A 24,286-nucleotide genomic window follows, 5' to 3' on the forward strand; every position below is an offset into this window, starting at 1 on the left:
ATTGATGGGTCAAATGACCTAATTCTTTTCCTCTGTCTTATAATTGAAATCATTTTGTAAGCCGAGGGTAGGTGGGACTTCTATTAAAAATCATGGGCTTCATTTTTCCCCCATTCTTTCTTTAAATGCAGTAAACTGACCAACTCCAGTTATACCTGAAAATCTGGAGATTGTGTTAAATATGAGTCCTGTTTATACTTAAGTGAACAACTTACATCTGAAACAGGGCAAGTTACTTGAATCCTGACATGCCCTGCTGAAACCAAAAGCAGTCGAGGGGAATTAGATCCATTTGCACACACTTGGTTAAAATTTTCAGCATTTTTCCCAGATCCTTGTCTGGACACTGTAAACTGAGCACTTTTGTAAGGTCAAACTTTTGACTAGAGAAAGTTTGAGACAAAAAATTGCATCGCCTTGATTTTGTGGTGTCTTTTCTTAAATAAGTACAACAGAAAAAGTTGTGAGGTTTTATTTTTAGGACAATAGGGCAAACCCCTCTTTACTGAGGTTACAAAGATCTGCAATCAAATGAACCAGCAAGAATTCAATATATTAATAAGCAGAAGGCACAGTCATACCAAATGAATAATAAAAACCGGAAGTAGAAGCTATATAGTAACACAAACTCCCTCTTGCAGCATTTGAGTATTGATATATAACACAGTAAATTTGCTGTTTACACTATCTTATCTTTAACTATGTGCATCACAGAATGCCACCGAAGTAACAGTTTTACCTAAAATATCCCAGAAATAATGAAACTTTTAATTTGCCTGCACAAGAACAAATCACATGTCCAAGTGATCAACTTTTGGCAAAACAGAAGCATTTTGGTAAACAAAGTAGAGGAGAAAAAGGAACTAAATTAACAGCCATGGTATAGCAAAAGATATAGTGAAACAACAACTTTACAATAATGCAAATAGAAGGTGATGGTAAATCATGAGCAACAGCAGGTTCTCTATTCTGAAATATAAAGCTTATTTTTAAAACATAAACCATGTGTGTATGCATTTCTGTGTGCAACGTTTTAACTTTACTAGTACTAAAGTTGATCTGGCAGCATTCAATGGGTTGAAAGAAACTGATTCATTGCATTGTGCACAATATTGAGCAGGTGTTGCCCTGTGTGAGCTGTAGACTTTTTGCTGAGGATATTAAACTCTAGCCCCATTTAACTATTTAAACAGATTTAAATGATCCCATAGCACTATTTGCAGAGAAGTAGGTGCCACTATGCTTAATCGTTACTGTCAGAAAAGAGCTTTCCTGTGATTTCTTGAATTACTGTTTGTGGGACCCTGTGCATAAGTTAGCTGTTGTGTTGGAACACTTTGAAGAGAAATTGCTTCATTGTAAATAATTTTCTGACCATTTAAGAAGAAAGACATTCTTCTATTTTTTTTCTCTGTATCTTGGTACCCTCTATTCTGACAGCATGTTCATTGAACAGGTTCAGAAAGGTGACCTACTACCATCTTTTTGTGGCAAATCAGAGTGTCCAACCATGATGAAAATACCCACATTCCAAGCAAGATTTCTTAATGTATTTTCCTTCTATTGCACTTGTATACAATAGTACACATAAATTCTGCACTAGGTATTCATTCCAACTTTGCCAGTTGGAATTTCTACTTGCTTTGCTCTTCAGATGCAGTCATTTCAAACACAATAGGACCATTTACAGTGTGATTAAAAATAAAGCAATAAGCAAAAGGATTACAGCATAAACAGACAGGAAATCACCACACATCATTACTTAAAGATGATCTACTTTATCAACGCCCTTCAATTTACTTAAGATTCATTTACTTGTCGTTAGAATATTTTTAGGGAGACTTCTCTTTCACTTGTGGGAGCTCCAACCACATCTCGATTGGCCTCGACTGCTGAGACCTGCACAAGATCATATTTTGACAAGAAATTAAATTATGGCTTTCACAAAGCATTTCTCCTGAAATCCTACTGGTTTAAACTTGAACCATTGTCACTAGTTTCAGACTCATCTTAGATTTATGCTTCCTGACTTAGTGCTTCCTGGGGCATCTTAGTAAGTGGGTGTATGTTAAACATATATCTTAATCTTAACTGAGCCTGTGAATTTTATGTTGAGGTGCGGCCTGCCTTTGAAGTGGAGCAGAATGGGACTCGAGTGAAACTTGGCACCTACTCAGAACTTGGAAACAATTTTGCATGTTACCTGCAACACCCTGTGTACAAAATCTGTTCTGCACAGATGCTACTGCTGACATGGGAATGCGCAACAATAAATTGTACTTACAACAGCATTCTTAAGCAAGTGAAATGCCCTCAGGCATTTCATATTGGCTATCAAAAGCATCTGGTATCGAGCCACCAAAGGAGAATTTGAACACTTTATCAAACCTGTGGATTCTGTTTCTCAGAAAAAAATGGTGAGGTGGATGGGAAGAGAAATTGAGGGAAGGAATTTCAGGGCTTAGCATCCGGTTAAGGTACGACATACACGAATGCAGTTATAGAAATCATGAAGGTTGGAAGAGGATCCAGAAAAGTTCAGGGAAAGAGATGCCTTTGCTTTAACTTCTTTTTCTCTTGTTAACAATTTTAAATCCACTTCATCCTAATTTGTGTTTCACCATGTAGGGAAATATCTCTTTGATATACAGCATAAGAAATGTATTTCAAAGATGTAGTAATTCTTGGACTTATCTCAATGGAGATCTTCTTAATAAAGTGTTGGAAAGAAAACCTGCGATAGGCAAGGCCCCATGCGTGCCACCGTGTCAAAGTCACCTTGAAATCCTGGTGCCATTAATGTGAAGCATGTTGTAAAATAGTAACTTGGATGGATGTTTCAAGCTCAAATGCCATCACACCAAATATCATTTAATAAACCTAATACAACTTGTGTCTTAGTGCCAGAAAGACATTTAGTTAAGATTGTAAAACCCACAAAGGGAGACCACCATATCTGGTCTATACACGACTCCAGCTCCAAACAATATAGTCATTGCCTAATTTAATCTCTCAGTCATGTTCCAGAAAATAGGCATTCTCACTTTTTTCCCCCAAGAAACAAGGAATGGTCAATTATTGTATTTAGAGAATGGAACTGAATGAATAAAGAGTAGAACCTAAATAAAGAAAGAAAGTACACTCATTCTTGAGCTAAATAGCAAAACCTGGCCACTGAAAATAAGGCCATTTTTACCCAAGATAGCTTTGAAACATTCTGATTCAATCAAGGTGCACTGGTTTACCAACAAATTTAAATTCTGCCCAACCCCAAAACAGAAATCTTGATTTTTGTTCCAAGTGCTGAGTTTTTCAAGTTGAGAATTTTGGGTATGAGAAGACTTTGGAAGAAGTTGCTCGGACCTTTCCTATTATAGGCACTGATTACGAAATTATTTGAAGCATAGAAACATAGAAAACCTACAGCACAATACAGGCCCTTCAGCCCACAATGCTGTGCCAAACATATACTTACTTTAGAAATTACTTAGGGTTACCCATAGCCCTCTATTTTTCTAAGCTCCATGTACCTATCCAGGAGTCTCTTAAAAGGCGTTATCGTATCCTAGGGTCATCGATCAACTGCTTAAGAAAACATTCCATCTTCGTCTTCTCTGAGGACTAAGGAATGGGCAGCAATTGTCAACTACTTCCAGAGAAATGAAGCAGAAATGAATGAATGGAATAAAAATGGAAGTGGGAAAGAATGATGAGGTTAGTATTGTTAGGGCATTTAAGGGTAGATAACAAATACTAATTTCACCAGCAACAAATCTTCAGACATGAGTGTGGTTTGTAGATTGAATTTAAAATGCAGGCCCTGAACAATTGCTTTCCTGGAGCTGTGGACTGGAGTTGATTGCAAACCAAGCAATGCTGATTAACATTCATTTTTGGAGTCTGGGGTGTGGGTGCGAAGAAGGAGCTATGTGAAAACTATATGTAATTCAAAGGAAGCATTGTAGATACACTGTAACTATAGAATTGTCCTGCTCTTACCTTTGATGTTTAGCATATAAAAATGTCATGTAACATTGGGTCAGGAGGCCTCTTCTTCCAAAAGGGTCTCAATATGATGCCTACTGCTTGTTTTTGTTGAATAAAACACTTCTGTAGCCAGTTGCTTCAGCGTCTCTCCTGTGACTTTGTTCACGTTACAAGTATCAAAGGCTAATTCAAAGAGATTCAAAAATGACAAAAATATGCCATTGCTTCCTACTATAGAGGCCTCCCATGTAAAAGACTACATGTTTTCAATGACTGCGTAGTGGCATCTACTAAGCAGGTATAAAGTGTCTCAATAAGTATTATTATAATCTTTGAAGTTAGTACTTCTGTTGTTACTGGTGTTGACCAGCAGAAGGGCACAAATATGGTAGACATCTGAAGAGTAAAAGTAGGCCTGCAGTCTGCAGATGAGACAACCACAGCCTGGTTGTTTCACACTTGCAGAAATAATACCCATCATTGGTGTGATTTCAGCGTGCCACAGTGCTGACATTGCTGAGGAACTTGCCTGGGCTGGGGTTGGAAATGAGCTGCAGGACAGGCCGTCTCCCGGGTTATAGTTGCCCATAATATTATTACATTCCAAAGTCCAACATATTTAGTACATATGTTCATTCCTATGAATGGCAGAATTTTCTCTCTCTCTCTCTCTCCCACACACACACGCACACACTTCCTCCTCTTGGTACTTGTTCTCTCTTATCAGTCTTAAGTGTTTTTGATGCCATTCATTCCAATTCTGTGGAGGTATGGTTAACATATCAAGTGATCTTTATGTATTTCTTGACTTACCACCCAGGTCATGCCTTGTTCTCACTGTTACCATCAGGAAGGAGGTACAGAAGCCTGGAGGCACACACTCAAAAGTGATTCAGGAACAGCTTTTTCCCCTCTGCAATCTGATTTCTAAATGGACATTGAACCCAGGAACACTACCTCACTATTTTTTAATTTCTATTTTTGCACTACTTATTTAATTTAACTACTTAATATATACTCTTACCGTAATTCACATTTTTTCTATTATTATGCATTGCATTGTATTGCTGCTGCAAACACAACAAATTTCACAACATATGCGAGTGATATTAAACCTGATTCTGATTATGTATAAAATGGACTAACGAATGTCTGTGAAAGCGGAACCCATTCATTACCCGGGGCAACCTATATCCCTTGCAGGTTCAATTGGTGTTTCCAATAATACAACATAAATCTAGTTTTCTTATTCTATTTGGTGCACAAGCCTTAGCCAATGATTACACTGAAATATTAAGTAGTCCCTGCATTGCCTGCAGCAATACTAGATGCCAAGGATGAATAAACATTGCGTCTCTAGGTCACTGTGGCTCAAATAAACAGAATTAAATTTAATTATGTTACCTATTATTAGGAAATCTGATAAACAAGGTCTGCCAGTGTGACTTCAAAAGAAAATACTACTCCAAAATCAATGGAATAAATATTGTCATAATTTGACAAGAAGTATATACAACAAAATCTTTACTTCTAAACCAGTTAGTTTTCATCAGGACAATAATAACATAGTATTTGCCACACTGACATTTCCTAGCCAAACAATCCAAAGGACGACAGAAGGGAGACAGTATTTATTCTTGCCAAAAGAACAAATATGAATGCCTGCTTTAAGTATCTATGAATATTGAGTTTGGGAACCTCAGGTTCCACACCAGCAGGTTTTACCCTTCAACCATCAGGCTTCTAAACCAGTGTAGATAACGTCACTCACCACAACACTGAACTGATTCTACAACCTATGGACTTATTTTCAAGAACTCTACAACTCATGTTCTCTTTATTATTTATTTGCTTATTTTTTTATCATCATCATTATTATTTGTTTTTTTTTTGTATTTGCACATTCGTTGTTTGTCAGTCTTTGGGTGCAGTTTTTCATTGATTCTATTGTATTTCTGTGTTCTGTGAATGCCTGCAGAGAAGTGAGTCTCAGCGCAGCATATACTGACATATATGTAGTTTGATAAGACATTTACCTTGAACTTTGAACTTTGCAGAGCCTCTAATGGTGGCCAACAAAATGTACAGGTAGACATTTTGCAGTAAAATACAGCAGGAGGCTAGTTAGACTGTTACTATCTGCCTGGTTATCAGAGAACGTCTGTCACATTGAGAGAAAGCTGCAATGGCACAGAAAAATATTTGCAATTTTAATTGTGCAAACTCCTTTAGGATGCAGTTGCCGTGTCACTGCCAAAGCTTGCAATTAAAACTGGTATGAACTGGCAAAAGAACTGATTCCATTCTGAAAGTAAAATCTAATAACATTAAGATTTCAGCTAATAAAATAATGAAACAAGTAGGGCAGAAAGATTAAAAGATGTGTTGGGTCCCTAGGCAGGATCATTAATGGATTACATATGGCTAATCATTTGATTAACCCAAGACATATACAGTGGTCTACAGTAAGAGGGATAAACTCTAACAGTCCAATCATACAAGACTTTGTTAAAAATTATTTTTTTAACAGTTTGTCTTTCATTAGACAGCTTTAAAGACAATTAAAAGAATGCACAAAGGCCTTTTAAAAACATGTGCTAACCAGTATGTTATCAGAGAATATTAAACACTTAGTTATGAAATTCTGCAGCACGTCACAATATTGAAAGACCTGATGCTGCAATCTTGGCTTAGTATTCGAATATCCATATGTAACTGAGAGAACAGCTGCTTTCAGTTCTGCACCTGTGAATGGGAAATGAATGACACATGCCTGATGGGTACTGTAGAGAGCAACACTTTCTATTGAAATTGGTTTTTGGGTTTTCTGGAGTATCACTCATTAAGTTGCATATATATGATCTTCTGAACTGTCCTTTAAGAGTTAAACAGATGTATAAAGTTACAGCAGAAACATTTTTGTGATGTACTTCCAAACTATTCATTAATTCAATCAGATCATGGATTTACGTATATAGGTTACATACTTTTCCTTTTCCCAAAAGTTTTGCCTGTGATCCTTTCATGAAGGCAGTGATAAGCACTCTCCCTCCTCGTATCTTAATCCCTCTTAGAAGTGAGTATCCCTTATAGGGTTTAAGATCCTGGTGTTAAAAGTTGGTTGAATATGAAGAAATGAACAAACTTGCATTTGTATAGCACCTTCCATAACTTAGGTTATCCCGGAGAACTTCAGATTCTCTGAATAATTTTTAAGTATAGTTACCGTTACATTGTAGAAAATGTGGTGGAAGATGGCATGGTCTCATGATCTGCAATGCAATCGTTTAATGACGTACTGTACATATACCATCCAAAGTCCCGACGACATCTCCAGACTGCAAAATTATGCTGAGGTCTTCCGTGTAAATTGAGAGGCAGACAAACAGCACATCCAAAAAATGGCACTTCTGACAGAATGGCACACCCTCAGCTCTACCTCCGAACTGTGCTAAAATTCACGCTGTAGGACCTGATCCCACATCATGGTGCATCAGAAACAAAATAGAGGACAGAGCCAACATATAAATGCGAGAAATTAATCTATTTACATCTGATTCCCTCTCACCACCATCTCAATCCCAGTGAACAAACAGCTGCCAACAATTAAAAACCTGACTGAATTTTCTATGTAAACATGCTTGGATGGTTTGAACGTTTTAGTGTTCAGCAACTGGAATTTGCTCAGGAAATGGAAGATTGATCTGTGCTAAGAAAAAGAAATTATTTAACCTAATTTCATGTTGTCAGTTACAGGAGGTTTCTTTCCACATAGCACCAATATGGAAAAAATATACTTTCTTAAATCTGCTTATTGAACCACGTTCTCTTCTACCCTTAATACCACATCATGTCATCTCATCAATCGAACAACTTGGAAGAATGTCTATATATGTAATGGAGGGAAAACAAGGAACTATCCATTTGCCCATATGGTTTTCTGAGTTACCTCCAAATCCCATCATGTTGAAACTTGTCTAAATCCAAGCAATACCAAATCTCAGTCCAATCCATAACCCGCCCTTAAAAACAAGGCCTCAGATGTTAAAATAGCATTCAAATCTCTCCAGAACATTTTTTCTCTTTATCCTTGGAACATCCATCAACCTCGCCCTTCCACCCACTGCGCAGCCCCTGTCCTTCTCACCTCTATAACAAATCCTCACTCTATGGAAGCCCTCTGCCAATCCATACCATCATCCTGCTATAATTCATGTTTCCGTTGTTTAACCACACATCTTTACTTGACTAACACGTACAAAGTACTGGAGGACCTCAGCAGGTCAGGCAGCGCTTACAGAGGGGGATAAACAGTCATCATTTCGGGCTGAGACCCTTCTTCAGGACTTTACCCGACTTCCTGCAATGCTTCAAGTGCCTTCCAGGGATGGGAGTGCTGTGTAAGTGCAAATTATTTTTTTCTCCAAGGAGAAAAAGGAATATTATGAAATGAAAAACTACTGCAAAGTGGCTTGCTTGAACCTTAACCAAGACACGTGATTACAAGATTAGAATGGAAATTCTATGACCTGGTGTTACCAGCTGGAGGTACCAGATCACAGAAACAATCCTTAAATGTCACTCCACTATTTTTAGATAGCATAACAAAAACCCCAACAAAAACAGAAAAAAACACTCATGCTCTGTGTTACAGTAAAGTTATATTAATTAATAGGAAAAATAACTATTCTGGTGGAATTCTCTGGTGGATATCAGATATCACCCACTGCACCTTAGAACTAATGCTTCACTTTTGTTGACCGCTTCTTCTTCAACTCTTCCTTGTGTCGTTGCTTCCTTCTCTTCCCTCCTTCTCTTTGGCCTGTGAAACACAACATCATTTCATTAATCTGTCTGTCAAAGACTTTAAAATTATATTACATAGTAGTGCAGTTTACCAGAAAAAGGGCGGCAGACATTCAGAAGTCTCTTCTGCAACTGGGTCACTTGTTAATTTTAAATCAGAGGCCGGTTGTCTTATGTTAAGTGTTATGGGAAACGAAGTTAGGTCACTGATCACCTAAGGTATGACTGAAAAACAGGACAGGCTCGAGCTGCAAAATGGCCTTACTCACGTAACTACAACTACTACGCAACTTGGCCAAATTGTAAGTGACCAATAGAAATGATAAGTTACATAGAGCATTTTGTTCCTTGTTCTTAACCTAAAACCTGAATATATTTTATTTGTGTAGACATTAACAGCCGTTTAACCCAAGGTGGGGAAAAACTCAGGCAACATCAGTGGTGACAAGAACAGAATTACCAGTTCAGGTTATCTTTTCATCAGAATTCAGAAAAGCTAGAGATTTTAAAACACAGTGGATTCCAGTTAATTGGGACACACCAGGATCAGTACATTTTGAACCAATTAAATGGTTGCCCCAATTATCCGAAGTTTCATAGAAATAGTTAAAAAGGTATAAAAAAGACAAACAACCATTTAACTGGGTACCAAATTACAAATACAAAACAAATTAGACTACCACTAATACCACTACAATACTATAAAACTGGGTAGTAGTTCATAATGGCTATTGATGGAGGAATTCAGCGAGTGTTCTTCTGATGGACTGTAAAGGCAAAAATCAGATCAGACACCTAGTGCAGAAAATGAACTGCCTTCATACAATTCTTTCGATGATTGCATCCTCCAAATCTTCATTTTTGTTGCAATATTCAAGATGATTGTAATAATCTTCAAATTCTTTGCAGTTCCAAACTTGCTGAAGTAATGAAATTGTTTACTTTTCACTCCCAGCCATCTCTGATATCTCCAAGCCTCAATGTTTGAAACCGCAGTGCGCAAAACAGTTCTGAATTTGTCTTACTTTGTCTTTATTTGAATTTCCGCCAACTATCAGTGAGAAAAATCGCTGCTTTTTGAGCAGAAACACACGCTACTGACACTATTTAAAAACTGTGGCTCTAAGCACAATGTGCTGTCTAACAGCCCACAAGTGCACGCCACTGAAACTGTTGAACAACTATAACCTGTCCCAATTAAGCAACATAGTGTCCCAAATAAACAAAGGGAATCCCGGCTATTTTCTCAATTAGCTTTTGTTCTGTAGGAGTTGTCCCAAGTAAGCAGCCGCCCTGACTAACTGATGGCCCAATTAACGGGAATCTACTGTACCTTTAAACTGCAGTGAAAATAGGAAGGTTACACAGAACAAAGGGGAAGGTGCATGAGAGCAGAAACCAGGAGAAATGTAATAACATAGGAAGTGAGGGCGCCAGCTGAATTGGCTAGCAAGTAACAAACTGCATTTCTGAGGAAAGTATAAGCAGGATAAAACTGAACTTATCAGAGGACTGCGGTGGGGGGTGGTGGTGGAGGAGGGAGGTGGTAGGAATGGCGGGGAGAGAGAAAAATAGAGATAACAAACCTGAATTAGATAAACAACAGGAATTCTTCAGAAGCTGGAAATTCAAGAAACACACATCAAAGTTGCTGGTGAACGCAGCAGGCCAGGCAGCATCTCTAGGAAGAGGTACAGTCGACGTTTCAGGCCGAGACCCTTCGTCAGGACTAGTCAGGCAGCATCTCTTCCTAGAGATGCTGTCTGGCCTGCTGCGTTCACCAGCGACTTTGATGTGTGTTGCCTGAATTAGATAAAAACTGGACTGAGTTATAAAAATATAAAACCATAAGAATTAAGCCATTCAGCCCAAGGAGACTGTTCCGCCATTTGATCGTGTGTGATGTATTTTGCCTCCCAACCTCATTTCCTCACATGATTTACACAGATTCACCACCCTCTCGCTAAAGAAATTCATCCCCATCTCTGTTCTAAGGGAACATCCTTGTATTCTGAGGCTGTGCGCACTGGTCCTAGACTATCCCACTATAGGAAACTTCCACTCCATGTCGATCTTATGGTGCATCTTTAGAGCTGAACAATTTGAAGCCAGCCTCTACAGTTGTAGAGAGATGGGTTTACAGCTCAAAGACTGGGACTGCCTAATCCTAGTGCAATATCCAGAAGTAAGCTTGACATTGTTCTACAGTACACAGTTAAATTAGCCACATGAAATAGGCATTCAAGGGTATATTCAAACACACATGTGCATGCACTCTTCTCCAAAGGACCCTCCGATGTTTTGTTTTCCTTAGCTAAAGAAAACCTCTGGCCTTCTCTTATTTCACAGATTCACTGGTCCTGTGGGACAACGATAAATTTTAGAATCACAGATTGCATGGGTTTGAATTTCCCACTGAAGCAGGAAGCTAATTTGAAAACTGCAAAGAAAATTGTAAATTTAGAAGTAATCCTCAATCATGATATAAAAATCACCTTTTAATCAGCTTTTTACCTCAATTCTCGGAGCACAGCAAACCTACTTACCAACAGATCTTCCAAAGAGTATCACTTCACATCTTTCCCAATTCAACACCATCTGCCACTAGTCTGCTCAGATTTGCATCCTGTCTATATCCCGCTGTAACCTGCAACAACTTCTACTATCCACAACATCTCCAACTTTTGTATCATCTGCAAACCTACTAACCCACCTTTAGACTTCCTCATTATATAAACAAATCACCAAGAATAGGATTCCTGCAGAACACCACTAGTCACTGACTTCCAGAGAGAATACGTTCCACATGGTCAGCATATCCATCCAACTTCCTTATAGTCAGCATTATGATGACTTTAGAATGGAAACAAGAACCAGGAAAACTACAATTCCAAAGCACAATTAAATAGAATCTTAGGAGAGATTGGCCAAAGGCTCGGCCTAAGAGTCCGGGTCGGATTCGGAAGCCTCAGATCTCGGGGCTCTGGAGATGGGCGGATCGAGGGTCGATGTCACAGCAGGAGACCCGTGTGTTGGGTTATCTACAACTGCGTGGTTGGAGACCCGAGATCTTTGCGATCTTCAGGCACAGAGCTCGAAAAAAGCAACGTAACAGACTTTTAACATCGTAAGCCAGCCAGTTGCTTGTTATGTCTCCCTGTTTGCTGGGAAAATGGAGACACCTCTTCCTCCCTTATCAGGGAGAGAGAGAACCTGTGGTATGTCGAATACCGGGTGAAACGCAAAGTCTTTGGGGTAACTGCAAGTCTGTGTCTTTGCTGTTGCTTTGCTCACACTTGAGTGCTGGGTGGCGGGTGCCGTTCCATTTTTTTTGCCAGTTGGGGGAGGAGGGATTGTTGCTTGCTGCTGCTTATGCATGGGAGGGAGGGGAGCTGGGGGGTGCTTTGGGGTTCTAACATTTAACTGTCGTTCATTCTCTGGGGCACTCCTCTGTTTTTGTGGATGGTTGTGAAGACAAAGCATTTCAGGCTGTACATTGTATACATTTCTCTGACATTAAATTGCACCTTTGAACCTTCGGTATCATTTTTCAGAAATGTGATCATAAATCAAATAAAAATTGTAGAACATAGCACAAAAGACCATTTTCTTTGAACATCTATGCTAACTTTTACATTTCAAAGGCACTTCAGAATCTATACTACAGATTTCTCCAAGCCTAGTGTATTTCTTTCCACACCAGCACTTACCACACCACATTTAGATATTTAAAGGGAAGAGTCTCTTTACTCAGAGTTCAGAAATAATAATCTTTTGAGCTTATATTAGTACTGTTTCTAGAACTGATGGTCTTGTTTGATAATGAGTGCTCTGAGCTTACCAGAAAGAGCAAGGTCAGAACTAAGCTGGCAGAGAAGATGGATAGTGAACAACTGTGGTTGAGTTTGTCTTGAGCACTGCTCTTCCATTTTGGATACAGCCCAATGCTTTTCTCTCTCATCTCTTATCTTGTGTCCTACCTGCTATGTTGGAACTGTCCACTTCACTGGTGGCCATTGTTGCTGAGCCGACATCATCATCGTCTACAATATGATACTGGTAGTCATGTTTTGAGTAGGACATGGAATGCTGGCGTGAAGAGTTGGTGTGAGACAAATGACTCGGTAAGGCCTGCTGTCCTCGCTTTCTGAGCTCCAATGCTAAGGCATGTTGATCTTCAACTCCTAAAAGAGAACGCACAGCACAAATTCATCAATGCAATTTCACCAATGTAGAATTCTCAAGCACTTTCTGAAACAAAAAGTCACATTGCATTTCTCATTTGACTTTACACCTGAGTCAAAATGTTAAGGCACGCATTTGATTCAAAGATGACTATAAAATCGAGGTTGATAGTTCAGTGCAATACCATGGCAGGAGCAAAGTTTCAGATGAGAAATTAAATTTAAGTGGCTTTCTCATGTGGACCCAAAAGGTCCTGTGGCATTATTCCAGGAAGAGAAATTCTTGCAGGGTCCTGCAATATTTATTTCACAACCAACATCACAAATAATGAAATCTTTTGGATATTATCTCATTGGATCTTGCTGTATACAAACTGAATATTACATTTTCCACAGTACAACGAAATTCATAGATTATCATTGACTGCAAAGTTTATTTGAAATATCCTGGTATCATTAAAGGAGGTACATACTGTAATGTCTCCTTGATATTGGTGCTGCATTTGTTTGATATAATTTCCAGCCTGGTCAGCACAGTGCATTAAATCTTCCATCAATTGCTTATTTTATAATTCAGTTTAAAGAGGAGACAGACACTGTACTAATTCCACTTTGTATTTCCACAATGAGTGCAATATACTGCATATATTAATCAAAGTTCACAGTAAGTTTATGTATGTCACAATATACTACTCTGAGATTCATTTTCTTACAGGCATTCACAACAGACCCCAGTAGAACGAGGGAGAACAGAGGGAGAGGGAGAAGCTTAAGTCCCATATATCAGTATCGCAATGGAATAAAGGGAACTACAAAGGCATGAGAGAGGAGCTTGCCCAGGTGCATTGGAGATGATGGCAGAGCAGAAGCAGCTGATGTCTCTGGGAATAGTTCACAAGGCGCAGGATAGATATGACCCACAGAGGAAAAAGTTCTCAAATAGCAGGGGTAGGAAACTATGGCTGTCAAGGGAAGTCAAGGACTCCAAAAAAGCTAAGGAAAGGGCATATAAGGTAGCAAAAGGTGAGTGAGAAGTTGAATGATTGGGAAGTTTTCAAAATCCAACAAAAGACAACTAAAAAAGCTACATGAAGGGAAAAGATGAAACATGAGGATAAACTAGCCAATAATGTAAAGCAGAATACGAAAAGTTTTTCAGTTACATAAAGAATAAAAGGGAGGTGAGAGTTAATATTGGACCATTGGAAAATGATGCTGATGAGGCATTAATGAGGGACAAAGAAATGGCAGATGAACTTAATGGGTACTTTGCATCAGTTTTCACTGTGGAAGACGCTAGCAGTGTGCCAGAGATCCATGAGTGTCAGGGAACAGGAGTCAGCGCCATTGCTACTACAAAGGAAAAAGTGTTCGGCAAACTGAAAGGTCTTAAGATGGATAGATCATCTGGACCACATGGACTACATCCCAGAGTCCTGAGAGAGATTGCTGAAGAAATAACAGATGCACTGGTCATAATCTTTCAAGAATCACTTGATTCTGGAATAGTCCCAGAGGACTGGAAGAGTCACTCCACTCTTTAAGAAAGGAGGAAGGCAAAAGAAAGGAAATTGCAGGGCAGTTAGCCTAACCTCAATGGTTGGGAAAGTGTTGGACTCTATTATTAAAAATGAGGTACTTGGAGACTAATAATACAATAAGTCAAAGACATCATGGTTTCTGTAAAGGGAAATTTTGCCTGACAAATCTGTTGGAGTTCTTCAAGGAAGTAACAAGCAGGGTGGACAAAGGAAAGGCAGTGGATGTCATTTACTTGGATTTTCAGAAGACATTTGATAAGGTATCACAGATGAGGCTGCTTAACAAGATAAAATCCTATGGCGTTACAGGAAAGATACTGGCATGGATAGAGGAATGGCTGACAGGAAGGAGGCAGTGAGTGGAAATAAAGGGGGCCTTTTCTGGTTGGCTGCCAATGACTAATGGTTTTCCTCAGGAGTCAGTATTGGGACCGCTGCTTTTCACATTGTTTGTCAATGATTTGGATAATGGAATTGATGGCTTTGTGGCAAAGTTTGTGGATGATATGAAGCTAGGTGTAGGGGTAGGTAGTGTTGAGGAAGTAATGTGATTGCAGCAGGACTTAGACAAGTTGGAAGAATGGGCAAAAAAAGTGGCAGATGGAGTACAGTGCTGGGAAATGTATGATAATGCAATTTGGTAAAAGGAACCATAGTGTGGACTATTATCTAAATGGGGAGAAGGTTCAAACATCAGAGGTGCAGAGGGACTTAGGAGTCCTCGTGTGAGACTCTCAGAAGGTTAATAACATAGACTGAGTCTGTGGTAAAGAAGGCAAATGCAATGTTGGCATTTATTTCAAGGGGAATGGAACATGAAAGCAAGGAGATAATGCTGAGGCTTTATAAGGCACTAGTCAAACCACACTTGGGAGTATTGTCAACAGTTGTAGGCCCCATATCTTTGAAAGTATGTGTTGTCATTGGAGAGAGTCCAGAGGAGGTTCACGAGGATGATTCTGGGAATGAAGCGGTAACATATGAGGAGCATTTGCCAGCTTTGGGCCTGTATTGCTGGAATTTAGAAGGATCTCATTGAAACCTACTGAATGTTGAAAGGACTAGATAAGGTGGATATGGAGAGGATGTTTCCTATGATGGGGGTATCCAGAACTGGAGGGCACAGCCTCAAAACTGAGGTGTGATCTTTTAGAACAAAGGTAAGGAGGAATTTTTTTAGCCAGTGAGTGCTGAATCTGTGGGATGCTCTGCCACAGACTGCAGTGGAGGCCAAGTCTGTGGGTATATTTAAAGCGGAAGCTGATAGTTTCCTGATTGGTCAGGGCATCAAAGGCAGGTGTATGGGATTGAGTGGGATCCAGGATCAGCCATGATGGAATGGTGGAGCAGACTCGATGGGCCAAATGGCCTAATTCTGCTCCAATATCTTATGGTCTAACAACTAAACACAAAGACGAACAGCTAATGTGCAAAGACAAACTGCAAATACAGTCAGATACGAGGAAATCTGCAGATGCTGGAAGTTCAAGCAACACACACAAAAAGTGCTGGTGAACGCAGCGGGCCAGGCAGTATCTATAGGAAGAGGTACAGTCGACATTTCGGGCCAAGACCCTTCGTCAGGACTAACTGAAAGAAGAGATAGTACAGTCGGATAGACAAGTAGATAACTACATAAACAGACAAATAAAGAAGTAAAATGACATGAGTTGTGGAGTGCTTGAAAGTGAGTCCACGGGTTGTGGAATCAGTTCAGTTTATATCACTAATTGTCCTGATATACTTTCTGAACTTCATTTTAATTATTGAGGAACGTGAAGCATAGCCATAAGTTAATGTACATTCAGCAAAATAAACAAATAAATAAATAAATACACACACTACCTAAGACTTACTCTTTGTATTTTTCGGAAATCATAGGTGCTACTTGATATTAATCAAACGGAAATCTTAAATGATTTGGATCTTAGAATCACAAGCACAATGGCTAAAGTCACAGATAGTAGAAAACTAAAAAATGTGATAACTTTCTGTTCTCACTTCTCCTCCCCTTTTCTCTGTATCAAATACTAGAAGGTGAGACTGGCAAGGTTTAAAGGGGACGTGGGGCATTTATTTTTGGTAAAACAGAGTTGTGGATGTCTCGAGCACCCTGATGGGGATGGCAGTGGAACAAATACAAAAGTGGCATTGAAGAGGTTTTTTGATAGGCACGAAGTTCAAAGTACATTTGCTATCAAAGTACGTATACATTATACAACCTTGAGATCCGTCTCCTTGTAGGCTGCCACAAAACAAAGAAACCCAAGAGAACCCATTAAAAAAAGACCATCAAACACCTAATGCGCTGAAACCATGAAGTAAGCAAAAAGCAAGCAAGTAGCTTTCAGAACTGAAGTTCACAAAAGAAGGCAGAGGGTCATGGTGGAGGGAGTACATTCAGATTGGAGGGTTGTTACTAGTGGTGTCCCACAAGGATTGGTTCTGGGACCTCTACTTTTTGTGATTTTTATTAACGACCTGGACGTGGGGGTAGAAGGGTGGGTTGGCAAGTTTGCAGATGACACAAAGGTTGGTGGTGTTGTAGATAGTGTAGAGGATTGTCAAAGATTGCAGAGAGACATTGATAGGATGCAGAAGTGGGCTGAGAAGTGGCAGATGGAGTTCAACCCGGAGAAGTGTGAGGTGGTACACTTTGGAAGGACAAACTCCAAGGCAGAGTACAAAGTAAATGGCAGGATACTTGGTAGTGTGGAGGAGCAGAGGGATCTGGGGGTACATGTCCACAGATCCCTGAAAGTTGCCTCACAGGTAGATAGAGTAGCTAAGAAAGCTTATGGGGGTTAGCTTTCATAAGTCGAAGGATATTGTTTAAGAGTCGCGAAGTAATGATGCAGTTCTATAAAACTCTGGTTAGGCCACACTTGGAGTACTGTGTCCAGCTCTAGTTGCCTCACTATAAGAAGGATGTGGAAGCATTGGAAAGGGTACAGAGGAGATTTACCAGGATGCTGCCTGGTTTAGAGGGTATGGATTATGATCAGAAATTAAGGGAGCTAGGGCTTTATGCTTTGGAGAGAAGGAGGATGAGACATGATAGAAGTATACAAGATATTGAGAGGAATAGATAGAGTGGATAGCTAGCGCCTCTTCCCCAGGGCACCACTGCTCAGTACAGGAGGACATAGCTTTAAGGTAAGGGGTGGGAAGTTTAAGGGGGATATTAGAGGAAGGTTTTTTACTCAGAGAGTGGTGGGTGCATGGAATGCACTGCCTGAGTCAGTGGTGGAGGCAGATACACCTAGTAAAATTTAAGAGACTACTAGACAGGGGTATGGAGGAATTTAAGGTGGGAGGTTATATGGGAGGCAGGGTTTGATGGTCAGCACAACATTGTGGGCCGAAGGGCCTGTACTGTGCTGTACCATTCTATGTTCTATGCTCTATGTTCTAACGTCCACAGACACAAAGCCACAGACCTTCAGTTCTGCGCTGAGCTGAGTAAACGTCATAGAGCAGCCAGCTAAACCAGCTATTCCTCGCCTCGGCCCCTGACATCCTGACCTTTTCAATCTGACCTAGCATTAACTCACTGTCCAAACATTGTGCTCTGTCACTTCGGTAAGCTCTGAGGCCTGGTCTCCACCACCTCAATCTGGCCTGCGCCCAATCTTTCCAATTTGGCCCCGTGGCTTAAATCAATCAAACCTTGGGTCTTTCCCATTGCCTCACCTCGCCACGGTCCTGCCACATCGAATCACCTCCAAGTCCAAAGGGAGGTTACAGGCTATTGTTTGCAGTAATTATTTAACAGAAAAAGTATGATTAATAAAGCATTTAGTTGTTTTCTTTGTTTCACTGGCCACCTGCAAATAGTTGCTGAGATTCAGCAGCGTAATCTTAAACCATTAGTTTTTATACAGGCAATGGAGAGTTATGGATCATGTGCAGGTAGAAGGGATCACTTTGATTTGTCACCATGCTTGGCACAGACATTGGGTGCTGTGCTTTTCTATGTTTTATCTCACAACTTGTTTTAGCCAATCAGTTGTGATGCAAATTCATTGACCTATTTCATATTGGCCCAATGAGTATTTTCAGGATGCTCTGTTTTATTACATGAGATCATGCCTTGCCTTGTACAGTATGTAACCTTGAATAACATTGCCCATGGAAAATCTATCAATAGCAGTTTTGAAAGTTGCAGTCTCAGGCTTAGCTTTTTTTTCTAGGAAAGAGTTCCAGAACTGGGCACAAAAATCCTCACAAAAACAGGACTAATATTTCAGATTATATCTCTGGTGACCTGAACAAAGGCCACTGACCTGAATGTCAGCTGTTTCTCTGTCCCCAGATAGTGCCCGGCTTGCAGAGCATTCCAATATATTTTTGTTTTTCTTTTACATAATATTTCCAACTTTACTGATAACACAAAACTGAGTGAGAATGTGAGTCAGAGTCAAATGGGAAAAGTTGTAGGAGAAATAAATTGTACTTGGGAATAATGCAGGTAGGTGGCAGAAGAAATTCAATGAAGAGAAATTAAACACGATGCACATAGGGATGAAAAATCCAGGTATATGTAAGATGCAAGCAAATGCACACAGAGGATGAAAAATCTGGAAAGTTTGATTGCTTTTGGGAAATTAAAGTGAGAAGATAAAATAATGAAACCGGTTTATTTTGTCAGAGCTAAAAAAAGGTAGCTGTACTTGAAACTAAGAAATTAAAAATTATTTCAATGAGCAAGTGTTATATTTATAAAACACTCTAAGACCAGGGCATAGAAACCAATTATGCTAATTCATTTAAATGTAAATTAGACAGCACTTTTCAAAAGGATTTATTCTTGGATCCAGCTTATGATGTATCATGCTTGCGAGGTACAAATTATTTTGGACTCAAGATCCAAAAGGTTATGCACTTGGAGTTTTTCTTGTTTTGTGCATGTGTCTGTTGTAAACTAATTGATAAAACTTGATTCCTTTCAAAAATCAATATAGTCAATGTTATTTCTACCTGTATGATTGACTCCTCCATCACCTCTAAAACCCACTCTTCTCACGCCACTAGGCAATACCTGTCCTTTAACCTCCTCCCCTCTGACCACTAATTCACTAAGGCAAACCAATTCACTTGCACGCCTGTCAAAGTAGTGTACTGTGTCCATTGCTCAGAATGAGTATCCTCTACTTTGGAGAAAGCAATTATAGATTGGGTGACCATTTTGAAGAACACCTTCATTCTGACTGCAGGAGAACCCAGAGATCATAGCTACCTATCTCACTAATTCTGTAACCTACTCCTCCTCCAAACTTCTCAGTCTTTAGCTGGTTATACTGTTCCAGTGAAACCCAACATTGGCTCCAACACAAGCAATGCATCTTATGGCTTGGCAAACAACAGCCCACGTGACAATAATAAAGTCAGCAAATTCAGATAACTTGCCTTCTCAGTTAGTATCATATTTGGCCAGTTCTTTTTCAGGTTATCAATCAACAGTATTAACGCTCTTTATCTCCGCACAGTTATTTCCTAACCTGTTGACTATGTGCGGCATTTTCTGTATGTTTCTGATTTTGAGTAGCTACACTGCTTGATTTCTCCTGTACATCTTTTTAACTCAGCACTTACTTTCTTTCTCTTCCTTTGTTTTCATTTGTTTCCTTTGATTACATCTCCACCAAGCAGTTCAACTGCATGTAACAAGGCATCACCACGTGTACAATTAATTCTCTCTTGGTCTCTACTCTATATTTTTCCGCTGCATCAGATCCACAGTAACAATCATTTTGTTCTTCTTGACACTTGCGTACTGAATAATGACGATAAACAATCTTGAACCTTGAAACTATAACAGTCATTCCTTCTGTCAAAGAATTGCCCCATCTTTGAAGTCCTTAGCTATCAACAACCTAGACCTCAAAAATTTCCTTCCCAATGACTCCCTATCCTTTTTTATATTGTTTTGCTCATCTAGTCCAGAATCTCTGTGTGTGGTTTATCCTTACCCATGAAGGAGCTACATAAACATTATTTGGTACATGGTAGTGTTTTTCTAGAATGTCTGCTTCCTTTATGTACACTGTTTGTTAGACAACTATCACTAGACACTTGCTAGATTCTAGCAACTAGTTACAAGAAGAAAATGCACAGCAAATAAAAACTGGTTTTTTGATGGAAGATCTATGTATTTATTAATTTAGCAGTAACAGCATGGAGTAGGCCCTTCTGGCCTTTCGAGCCCTACTGCCTCAGCAACCCCTGACAACGCTAATTAACCTTAACCTAATCTTGGGGCAATTTAGATTATGGGGTCACTCAGTCCTCGTTTATTGTCATTTAGAAATGCATGCATTAAAAAATGATACAATGTTCCTCCAGTATGATATCACAGAAACACATGACAGACGAAGACTAAAACTGACAAAAACCACATAATTATAACATATAGTTACAACAGTGCAAAGCAATACCGTAATTTGATAAAAGCAGACCATGGGCACAGTAAAAAAAAAGTCTCAAGGACCCGATAGCCCCAACATCTCACGCAGATGGTAGAAGGGAGAAACTCTCCCTGCCATGAGCTTCCGGCGCCGCAAACTTGCCGATGCAGCACCCTGGAAGCACCCGACCACAGTCCGACTCTGAGTCCGTCCGAAAACTTCGAGCCTCTGACTAGCCCTCCGACACCAAGCACCGAGCACCATCTCTGCCGAGCGCTTCGACCCCGCCCCGGCTGCCGAGCAACAAGCAAAGCCGAGGATTCGGGGCCTTCCCCTCTGGAGATTTTGGATCACACAGTAGCGGCGGCAGCGAAACAGGCATTTCAGAAGTTTCACCAGAGGCTCCTCCGTGCTCTCACATCTGCCTCCATCAAATCAGAATTGTGCACGGCATCCTACTTGACAGATGACAGATATTCATCACTGGAGAGGCCGTGCGCGCTGCGTCGCGCCGCCATCCTCTCCTCCTCCTCAATGATCAATTAACCTACCTAGTACAGTCTTTGGACTGTGGGAGGAAACTGGAGCACCCAGAAAAAGCTCTTGCATTCCACGGCGAGGACACACAGAGACATCTTACAGACAGTGCCAGAATTGAATTCTGAACTCCGACACCCCAAGCTGTAATAGCGTCACACAACTGTGGCGCCCACATGACAATTTACAGAATGAAATTCACACCATCCCTCGCCTCTATTGCAACATTTTTCTTTCACTTATTACTGATGCGAAAATCTTCTTGACGGAAATATAGTTCTGCTGCATGGACTTTTTAGGACTTCACATTATTAACAGAAGTAATACCACTGAAGAACTAAATCAGTGGGCTAATTAGATTATTAAAAGTAATCTATGTGGTTTCCTAATACATCGAGCAGGTAAGGTGAACAATATACATCACAGAACATAGAACAGTTCAGCACAGTACAGCCTTTTGGCCCATAATGTTGTGCAGAACTTTTGACCTACTCTAAGTTAAATCTAATCCTTCTCTCCCCTATGACTCTCTATTTTTCTTTCATCCATGTGCCTATTTAAGAGTGCCCCAAATGCCTGTATATATATGATCAGGAAGGTTCAATCCTTGTACCTGGATAACTGATCAGTTCAGAACACTATTATCAGCCATGATAAACAAAGAAAATAAAGGCTGCAATGCTTGCAGCAAGTCAGACAGCTTCTGTGAGAAATAAAAATGAGTTAACATTTCATGTCAATGACCCTACATCAAAACAAACTATTATTGACCTCAGGTTGGAAACAAAGGATTACCAGTAGCTCATTTTGTTACTTAAATCAATGCCGTCTTTCACTTAGATTGTGGCTCGCCTAGTATTTAAAATTATTTATCCACCTACTTTAACTCTGTAAACCACAATACCCTTGCCACACTAAGTCAATTAATCTTAATGAGCGAGAAGAACAACTGTTCCTGATCCGACTCCAGCAATCCACATTAGAAATATTTGTTATGCAGACGAGCACAGAGAACGTTAATGATGGTTGAGGTAGGGGACAAGGATGAAGACAAGGTCAGGGTCAATTGGGATGCCCATTACACAAGGCTGTGGGTCAAGCATAACCTAATGACCATCTGCGGAAGTTAAAAGGTGGTCTCTACATCCACATACTGCAGAAATTCAGCCTCTTTAAGAGGGAAGGAAAATAATTTGTTTGAAGGTTTTAGAACACAATAAAATGGAAATCCAAAACTATCGAACCTACTGGAAGAGTTGTTCCTATTAACTTGCTATCTTACCTATCAATATAACAAGGATGCAGAAAAGCTTTTAAAACCAAGCATCTGCACTGAGAAACAACAATTAAATCCTAATTCTACACTTTAGGGAAACTGATGCTTATTTTAAGAAATCATCAGGCTGAACTTTGCTCTCATTAAATACAGAAAGATAATTTCTAAGTGTTTCAAGTACTTTGTAACTGATGCATTGGATGAATATTACACATGATAATGAATACATGTTGCTCTGGTGTCTAGAAAATATATGCAAATAAGATATGAAATTGTCAGATATACTATTAAATAGGATTGACTAGATTATGAATAAAATCCCACACAACCTTTGCATAGCAATGTACTACTAATTAACCTTAGAGGCATAGCTTTAACTTGAAAGGCAGCATACTAATGAGATACAATTTCATATTGCTCAAAATTTTCAAGACAAGTAATAATTCAGTTGTCTATTAAAATTGCACTTGCATTCTTAGCAAAACAATAGCAACTTATCTTATGTCATATGACATTTAAATTAAAATATAGAGCACACAGAGATTATAACGGCAATTTTGCATTTTCTGAAAGGTGAGGGAGGACTATTATAAACACAAATAATTATTTTGGAGCTGTTCCAATCAAGTTTCCAATGAAACACAGGGAAGGCACATTCATACATTTCAGATTTAATCTATAATGGAACCTAGCAATTAGAACTTAATTACTTTGATGAGCTTTGTTGTAATTCATGTCATTTATTCATAGGCCCTTTTTGCATCCAGACACTGCATATTTTACATGTACTAATATATCACATTAAGCTAGCTGCTGCGAATTTTGTAGATTTTTATTGATTGAAAAATTTTCTATATTTTTTTCAAAAGAACCCTTTTCTCTCCTGGAGGCAATGGTTCCTGTTTGGAAACTAGCCCATGGGTGACAGGAACCATCAATATTATCCCATTTTACAAGGGTAAGCCCATGAAGTTGGTTACCTACCACTTGGCCATAGAAAAGGTGACAAATGTAGGTATTTTATTAATCTTAATCCCTCTTTGGCCTTTGATAGGTTTACCCATACAATCATTCTCCTGGCCACTAATGTTGTCTCTGTGTGGTCAATCAATATTTTGAAGTTTTTAAAACTAGATTAGGTGGACGTTCTCTGTCGATACAATAAGCTGGATTCATAGCATCAGCCAATGATATTTGTAAAGGCTAAATTTGTTAAATATTTAGGGTTTCCATTTTGCCTGTAAATGTAATGGAGTACAATGTTAATAAATCACAGTTAAGTGCTGACAACATTTTCTCCCTAAGTGGTCTATGAAAGGGTGCTCGGTATTTACAGCTACAGTTACTCCAGCATGTACTGCAGCGAATGCCACACAGAGCAAACATTTCCTTAGCAACCGCCCAGCCACCAATTGAAATGAGATCAAAATTAACCAGTTAAAATAGTTCCTGCAGTTGCTGTCATGATAAGGCCACAGGAAATGATTAATTTACTAATATGATACCACTGCCGGTCTTTCCCAGGTTACACCAGGATTTCTCCATTTT

The 24,286-nt window shown here is 39.4% G+C and overlaps 1 protein-coding gene across 1 annotated transcript in view; it reads right to left on the reverse strand.

The window, feature by feature from the left end:
- Positions 1-438: 438 nt before the first annotated feature.
- dnajb6b (DnaJ heat shock protein family (Hsp40) member B6b) overlaps positions 439-24,286 on the reverse strand; it is a 96,136-nt gene continuing 72,288 nt past the window's right edge. The window contains exons 9-11 of the mRNA XM_063044418.1: positions 12,774-12,977; positions 8,720-8,809; positions 439-1,899 (exon numbers count right to left, since the gene is read on the reverse strand). Coding sequence (XP_062900488.1) covers positions 8,727-8,809; positions 12,774-12,977 — 287 coding nt within the window. The 3' untranslated portion in view covers positions 439-1,899; positions 8,720-8,726. The remainder of the gene's footprint in view (positions 1,900-8,719; positions 8,810-12,773; positions 12,978-24,286) is intronic.

The sequence above is a fragment of the Mobula hypostoma genome, chromosome 3 (assembly GCF_963921235.1).
Source record: "Mobula hypostoma chromosome 3, sMobHyp1.1, whole genome shotgun sequence".
Taxonomy (NCBI): Eukaryota; Metazoa; Chordata; class Chondrichthyes; order Myliobatiformes; family Myliobatidae; genus Mobula; species Mobula hypostoma.